Source organism: Triticum dicoccoides, chromosome 4A, assembly GCF_002162155.2.
Source record: "Triticum dicoccoides isolate Atlit2015 ecotype Zavitan chromosome 4A, WEW_v2.0, whole genome shotgun sequence".
NCBI classification, from domain to species: Eukaryota; Viridiplantae; Streptophyta; class Magnoliopsida; order Poales; family Poaceae; genus Triticum; species Triticum dicoccoides.
The window spans coordinates 542,030,394-542,039,046 of record NC_041386.1 but is presented as its reverse complement, the minus strand read 5'-3'; the positions used below and the strand labels follow the sequence as shown (position 1 = coordinate 542,039,046).

At 39.0% G+C, this 8,653-nt stretch overlaps 1 protein-coding gene across 1 annotated transcript; it reads right to left on the bottom strand.

Moving 5' to 3' along the window:
- Positions 1–6,269: 6,269 nt before the first annotated feature.
- Positions 6,270–6,890, bottom strand: LOC119290083 (probable DNA-directed RNA polymerase subunit delta). Its single transcript, XM_037569193.1, has 2 exons — positions 6,819–6,890; positions 6,270–6,704 (listed from the first exon to the last, which is right to left on the bottom strand). Exons 1-2 carry the CDS (start codon positions 6,888–6,890, stop codon positions 6,270–6,272), a joined length of 507 nt encoding a protein of 168 aa, XP_037425090.1.
- Positions 6,891–8,653: the final 1,763 nt, after the last annotated feature.

Genomic DNA, 8,653 nt, shown 5'->3' with positions numbered 1-8,653 from the left:
AGAAATTGATGCATACGGGTTTGAAGGGGGACCGATATATCTTAATGCTATGGTTGGGTTTTACCTTAATGAATGTTAGTAGTTGCGGATGCTTGCTAATAGTTCCAATCATAAGTGCATAGAATTCCAAGTCAGGGATGACATGCTAGCAGTGGCCTCTCCCACATAAAACTTGCTATTGGTCTAGTAAAGTAGTCAATTGCTTAGGGACAATTTCGCAACTCCTACCATCAGTTTTCCACACTCGCTATACTAACTTTATTGTGCCTTTATCTAAACAGCCCCTAGTTTTTATTTACGTGCTCTTTATATTCTTTCAAACCTATCCAACAGCACCTACAAGTACGTCTAGTTTTATACTTGTTCTAGGTAAAGCGAACATGAAGCGTGCGTAGAGTTGTACCGGTGATCGATAGAACTTGAGGGAATATTTGTTCTACCTTTAGCTCCTCGTTGGGTTTGACACTCTTACTTATCGAAAGAGGCTACAATTGATCCCCTATACTTGTGGGTTATCAAGACCTTTTTCTGGCGGCGTTGCCGGGGAGTCATAGCGTGGGGTGAATATTCTCGTGTGTGCTTGTTTGCTTTATCACTAAGTAATTTTTATTTGCTGTTCTAAGTTGTTCTCTATCTTTAGTTATGGATATGGAACACGAAATACCAAAAAAATTAGGTGTACCTACTACTCATGGAGATGGGGAACGTCCTAAAACCCTCGATGCTGGTTATGTGAAAAATATTATGTACTACTTTGATAATACTGAGAAAACCCCATTCAATTATGTAACGGAAGACACGTTGGATGAATGTGAATACTTTAGGGATTATCGCTTGACTCAAAAAGGGAAAATATTATGGGATCAAATTCATATGTTGCATTGGTATGCTCAAATTAATGACATTGTGAGCTCATTGGATGAAAAAGATGAGGAGGAAGAGCAGATTGATCACCCGTTCCTACCTTCTAATGAGAGTAACTCTTCAACTCATACATTGTTTAATTTCCCTTCGTGCTTACCGAAGGATGAATGCTATGATGATTGTTATGATCCCGTTGATTCTCTTGAAATATCCCTTTTTGATGATTCTTGCTATGCTTGTGGCCAAGATGCCAATATGAATTATGCTTATGGAGATGAACTTTCTATAGTTCCTTATGTTAAACATGAAATTGTTGCTATTGCACCCACGCATGATAGTCCTATTATCTTTTTGAATTCTCCCAACTACACTATATTGGAGAAGTTTACTCTTATTAAGGATTATATTGATGGGTTGCGTTTTACTATTACACATGATGATTTTCATAGATATAATATGCATGTACTTGCTGCTCCTACTTGCAATTATTATGAGAGAGGAACTATATCTCCACCTCTCTATGTTTCCCACACGATTTTTTAAGAAACTGTTTATACTATCCATTGGCCTTTACTATGTGTGCATGAATTGTTCTTTTATGACATGCCTATGCATAGGAAGAGATTTAGACTTCGTTGTTGCATGATATATGTTACTTTGTTCTCACTACTAAATTAAAAATCATTGTTGATTCAATTGGCTTTGATATACCTTGGGATCCGGGTGGATCCATTACTTGAGCACTATATGCCTAGCTTAATGGCTTTAAAGAAAGCGCTGCCAGGGTGACAACCCGGAAGTTTTAGAGAGTCATTTATTTATGTTGTGTGCTTTTATAAAGTTTAAAAATAAAAATAATGTGCGAAGGTTTGCCTTTAGGATGTTTTAGATTACTTGTTGGTTTGTATGGTGTAGGACAGAAACTTTGGCTGTAGTGTGCAATTTTACATTTTTTACTGGAATGTCAAACGGTTCTGAAACTTTTTTCACTATCTTCTTATAAATTTTTTATATTTTTCCTAATTTTTGTAGAATTTGTGGAGTACCATAGGTATGGTGAATGTTCAGATTATTACAGACTGTTCTGTTTTAGACAGATTCTGTTTTTGATGCATAGTTTGCTTGTTTTGATGAAACTATCGATTTATATCAGTGGATTAAGCCATGGAAAAGTTATATTACATTAGCTAAAATGCAAAAACAAAATATGAATTGGTTTGCAACAGTACTTAGTGTAGTGATTTGCTTTATTATACTAACGGATCTTACCGAGTTTTCTGTTGAGTTTTGTGTGGATGAAGTGTTCGAAGATCAAGGAGGTCTCGATGTGAGGAGAATAAGGAGAGGCAAGAGCTCAAGCTTGAGGATGCCCAAGGCACCCCAAGTAAATATTCAAGGATACTCAAGTGTCTAAGCTTGGGGATGCCCCGGAAGGCATCCCATCTTTCTTCATCAAGTATCGGTATGTTTTCGGATTCGTTTCGTTCATGCGATATGTGCAATCTTGGAGCGTCCTTTGCATTTAGTTTTCACTTTTCTTTTATGCACCATGCTGGTATGAGATAGTCCTTGGTTGATTTATAGAATGCTCATTGCACTTCACTTAAATCTTTTGAGTATGGCTTTATAGAATGCTTCATGTGCTTCGCTTATATCATTTGAAGTTTGGATTGCCTGTTTCTCTTCACATAGAAAACCGCCAATTGTAGAATGCTCTTTTGATTTACTTATATTTGTTAGACGTGGGCATATCTTTTGTAGAAATAATTAAACTCTCTTGCTTCACTTATATCTATTTAGAGATCGAGTTGACAGGAATTGGTCATTCACATGGTTAGTCATAAAATCTTGCATAAAACTTGTAGATCACTGAATATGATATGCTTGATTCCTTGCAATAGTTTTGCGATATAAAGGTGGTGATATTAGAGTCGTGCTAGTTGAGTAATTGTGAAATTGAGAAATACTTATGTTGAGGTTTGGAAGTCCCGTAGCATGCACGTATGGTGAACCGTTATGTAATGAAGTTGGAGCATGAGGTATTTATTGATTGTCTTCCTTATCAGTGGCGGTCGGGGACGAGCGATGGTCTTTTCCTACCAATCTATACCCCTAGGGGCATGCGTAGTAGTACTTTTCTTCGAGGGCTAATAAAATTTTGCAATAAGTATATGAATTCTTTATGACTAATGTGAGTCCATGGATTATGCGCACTCTCACCCTTCCATCCTTGCTAGCCTCTTCGGTATCGTGCATTGCCCTTTCTCACCTCGAGAGTTGGTGCAAACTTCGCCGGTGCATCCAAACCCCGTGATACGATACGCTCTATCACACATAAGCCTCCTTATATCTTCCTCAAAACAGCTACCATACCTACCTATCATGGCATTCCCATAGCCATTCCGAGATATATTGCCATGCAACTTACTTCCATCATCATATACATGACTTGAGCATTTATTGTCATATTGCTTTGCATGATCGTAAGATAGCTAGCATGATGTTTTCATGGCTTGTCCGTTTTTTGATGTCATTGCTATGCTAGATCATTGCACATCCCGGTACACCGCCGGAAGCATTCATATAGAATCATATCTTTGTTCTAGTATCAAGTTGTAATATTGAGTTGTAAGTAAATAAAAGTGTGATGATCATCATTATTAGAGCATTGCCCAAGTCAGGAAAGGATGATGGAGACTATGATTCCCCCACAAGTCGGGATGAGACTCTAGAATTTAAAAATAAATAAAAGAGGCCAAAGAAGCCCAAATAAAATAAAGTGGCCAAAGAATCCCACCAAAAAGAAAAAAAGAAAAAAAATAAAAAAAATAAAAAAATGAGAGAAAACAGAGAAGGGGCAATGTTACTATCCTTTTACCACACTTGTGCTTCAGAGTAGCACCATGTTCTTCATATAGAGAGTCTCTTGAGTTATCACTTTCATATACTAGTGGGAATTTTCATTATAGAACTTGGATTTTATATTCCGATGATGGGCTTCCTCAAATGCCCGAGGTCTTCATGAGAAAGCAAATTGGATGCACACCCACTTAGTTTCAGTTTGAGCTTTCATACACTTATAGCTCTAGTGCATCCGTTGCGTAGCAATCCCTACTCCTCGCATTGACACCAATTGATGGACATCTCCATAGCCCGTTGATTAACCGCGTCGATGTGAGACTTTCTTCCTTTTTGTCTTCTTCACACAAACCTCCATCATCATATTCTATTCCACCCATAGTGCTATGTCCATGGCTTGCGCTCATGTATTGCGTGAGGGTTGAAAAGGCTGAAGCGCGTTAAAAAGTATGAACCAATTTCTCGGCTTGTCATCGAGGTTATGCATGATTTGAATGCTTCCTGTGGTGAAGATGGAGCATAGCCAGACTATATGATTTTGTAGGGATGAGCTTTCTTTGGCTATGTTATTTTGATAAGACATAATTGCTCGGTTAGTATGCTTGAAGTATTATTGTCTTAATGTCAAATAATAGACTATTGCTTTGAATCACTCGTGTCTTAATATTCATGCCATGATTAGATATGTGATCAAGATTATGCTAGGTAGCATTCCACATCAAAAATTATCTTTTTTATCATTTACCTACTCGAGGATGAGCAGGAATTAAGCTTGGGGATGCTGATACGTCTCCGTCGTATCTATAATTTTTGATTGTTACATGCCAATATTATACAACTTTCATATACTTTTGGCAACTTTTTATACTATTTTTGGGGACTAACATATTGATCCAGTGCCTAGTGCGAGTTCCTGTTTGTTGCATGTTTTTTGTTTCGTAGAAAATCCATATCAAACGGAGTCCAAACGGAATAAAAACGGACGGAGCATATTTTTGGAATATTTGTGAAATATGGAAAAAGAATCAATGCGAGACGGTGCCCGAGGGGGCCACGAGGAAGGGGGCGCGCCCCTGACCCTCGTGGGCCCCCCGTAAGGCGGTTGCTACTCTTCTTTGGCCACAAGAAAGCTAATTATTGGAGAAAAATCAGGGCGAAGGTTTCAATCCAATCGGAGTTACGGATCTCCGGATATATAAGAAACGGTGAAAGGGAAGAATCCTAGAGAACGCAGAAACAGAGAGAGACAGAGAGACATATCCAATCTCGGAGGGGCTCTCACCCCTCCCATGCCATGGAGGCCATGGACCAAAGGGGAAACCCTTCTCCCATCTAGGGAGAAGGTTAAGGAAAAAGAAGAAGGAGGGGGCCCTCTCCCCCTCTCTTCCGGTGGCGCTGGAACGCCGCCGGGGGCCATCATCATCACCGCAATCTACACCAACACCTCCGCCATCTTCACCAACATCTCCATCACCTTACCCCCTCTATCTACAGCGGTCCACTCTCCCGCAACCCGCTGTACCCTCTACTTGAACATGGTGCTTTATGCTTCATATTATTATCCAATGATGTGTTGCCATCCTATGATGTCTGAGTAGATTTTCGTTGTCCTATCGGTGATTGGTGAATTACTATGATTTATTTAATTTTCTTGTGGTTATGTTACCGTCCTTTGGTGCCCATCATATGAGCGCACGTGTGGATCACACCATAGGATTAGTTGTATGTTGATAGGACTATGTATTGGAGGACAAGAGTGACAGAAGCTTCAACCTAGCATAGAAATTGATGCATATGGGATTGAAGGTTGACCAATATATCTTATTGCTATGGTTGGGTTTTACCTTAATGAACGTTAGTAGTTGTGGATGCTTGCTAATAGTTTCAATCAATGTTGAGGAACTCGGTAACTGGTAACTACTCGGTCGGCTTAGGAGTAACGATTAAGCGGTGAATCGGCCTATTAACTGGATTAATCGGTCGAACATTAATCTGTAGATTAAATAGGAATTTAGCAACATATATCCAAAAAATTATGTATTGTACCACACTCCAATGCTCCTAGCTATATGATATAGCAAAATATGGTACTATAGGCACATGAAAATAAAAATCATAAACAAAATCACAAGAGGTAAAATTATTAACCCGAATATGGGAAATAACAAACAATATGCATCCAACATATCAAGATAAATAATTAAATATGCAGCCACACAATATGCAATCCAACATGTCAATATAAATGGCAGCCACACAAATAGGGAATACAAAATAAATGGCAGCCACACAATATGCATCCACATGTAAAGATAAATAGCAGCCACACAAATAGGGAATAGCGAATATAATTCATAATAAGGTTCACAAGATGAATAGGTAACAAGGTCCAGATAAGTTCAGCTATATAGATAGAAATAGCCAAATAAGTAACATGCTAACAAGGTTCGGCTGCACACATAGAAATAGGTATCAAGGTAATAAGGATTAAGAACATAAGGTTCGGTCACACAAATAGCAAGCAAAATAAGTTTGCAACGAATGGCTCAAGGCTGCGGGGGCTCATCATCATCATCATCATCATCTTTGGTTGCCATCACCCCATCATCATCGGACTCGTAATCGATCTCATCATCCTCCATATCTACCCCATGATCAGATTCATCATCATCATCCTCAACGTATTCTTCAACTTCATGGAGTTCTCTAACTCGTGCACTCCTACGAAGCTCTGTAGGTTCGCTTTCCTCCATTGCTTCATCAATGATGTTGTATGGCACCCCCGTAGTGGGATCAAACTCATCATCAATGTATGCATCTTCGCATATCCAATCTTGTGCTCGTGACACATCTTCACCAAGAAGAACATCACTAGAAGAGAATAACTTCTTTCTTTTATCAATCATCCTTCCATTCAATTGGATATAAACTAGATTGTCCCTACGGGCCACATCTAGTTTATTTCTCCTCTTTGCATCTACCTACAAAGTGAAAATGGAAGCCTCGTGAAATAAATTGTGAGAAGAATATTCAGATTTGACTAATTGTGAGAAGAATATTCAGATTTGACTAATTGTGAGAAGTCTAAGAGTTACCATTTCAAAAGTGCTCCAATTTCTTTCACATCCGGATGAACTTGTGGTCAAGTTGAGTATCCTTATGGCCATGTGTTGCAATGTGGGAGTTTGTAATCCATAAGTTGACCACCAATCACCTACAATTTGAGACAAGTGAAATAACATGCAATCAGCCCATAATTTCATAAATGTCATAATAAGTTTTATTTACTTTGAGAACATGCTTACCGGCATCGAAATTGTTATTCTCCATTGCTTTCAATGCAGACACCTTCCCAAACATACCCTCTTTCTTTTTAAACTTGGTGAAGTCAATGTTAAACACCTTATTTTGCTTCATGTCATCATCATGATAAAATGTCTCCATGACTTCCATAAGCGCAGCCACTACCTCCACATCCGTAAAGATGCTCGGGTCAGCATAACTATATTTGGGATTCAAGATGTATGCTGCCATGTGCAATGGAGAATCCAGCCTCCCACTCATCTTGGTATTCATGGCATTAGTGATCACCAAATAGTCTTTTTCTGAATTTTCAATAGCAACCTTGATTTCCCTTTTTGCACTTATTAGTTCTCCATACATAGAGGCCATAGATGGACCATCCCCATCAGCCAACCGAAGCACCTTCACCAATGGCTCGAAAACCTTGCAAGGTAACATAAAAAAATGATCAAATTAGTCATATAAGCACGTTCAAACAGCCCCAACATTAGAAATGCACAAGTTACAACTACAAGTATGACTACTTGACTAGATGCAAACCGCCCCAACGTAGAAATACATAGATGCAAACAACCCAACATATGACTAGATGCAAACAGCCCCCATAAACATACCTTGATGCAAAGTGATACATTTTTTCAAAAGCCCCTACTCATTATTGTGGCGTTGGCCGCCTTGCCTTTCACCGTTTTTGTGTGCTTGCATGCTTCCCATTCATCACTACAAACCATTGACCTTAGTTCTTTCTTTTTAGAAACCAAACTTTGCAATGTAAGAAATGCCGAAGCAAATCGTGTCACCCCCGGTCTAACAATGTCTTTTTTTTCGTGAAAGACCTCATTAAGGACAATGTTTTATGATGTGCATAAAGAAAAATTGTCATTTGCTTAGCTTTGGTGATTGTAGGGCCAAATTGCTTTAGCTTCCCAACTGCTTCTACCATCAAATTGAGGGTGTGAGTTGCACATGAGCTCCAAAAGATCTTTGGCCATTTTCCTTTGAGCATCTCCTTTGCTCCCATGTTGTTGGAAGCATTGTCCGTGACCACTTGCACAACATTTTCAGCACCTACAAGATGGAAAATCTCAAAATCAGCACCTACAACATTATGAAAATCAATCAATGAAAGTAAACTCGAGACTTCAAAAATCATACCAATTTTCTCAATGCACTCAACTACATAATTGAAGATGTATAGACTTGTGTGTGCATCCGCTGACACCTCCTTTGATTCAAGGAAGGCAGTCCCTAACTTGGAATGCACGCACAAATTCATTATACTTCTTCTTTTCTTGTCGGTCCAAGCATCGGTCATGATAGAGCACCCAGTTTCCACCCTCTCAAGCTCGTGTGGCTGCATCAAATCCTTTGTTCTTTCCACCTCTTGCAGCAACATCTTCTCTCGGAGCATATATTGGGAAGGTGGCTTCCATTTAGAACCAAACCGACCAAGGGCTTCACAAAACTGCTTGAAGTCATCATCATTGACAGCATTGAAAGGAATATTTTTCATGTACATCCATCTAGCCAAATATTGCCCTACCCTGTAAGCTTTCTCCTTATCAATTGCATCATTTTTGTTTTGTTGGAACTTCTTCAATGGAATGGAAGGATCAATTGGCATCAC

What these genes read in the sequence shown, in the direction of transcription:
- LOC119290083 (XM_037569193.1), bottom strand. Translation starts at nt 6,890, where the DNA reads ATGGCCATAAGGATACTCAACTTGACCACAAGTTCATCCGGATGTGAA. An exon ending in ATTGGAGCACTTTTGAAATG is followed by an intron (nt 6,705 to 6,818) that starts GTAACTCTTAGA and finishes TTCACTTTGTAG; the next exon opens with GTAGATGCAAAGAGGAGAAA.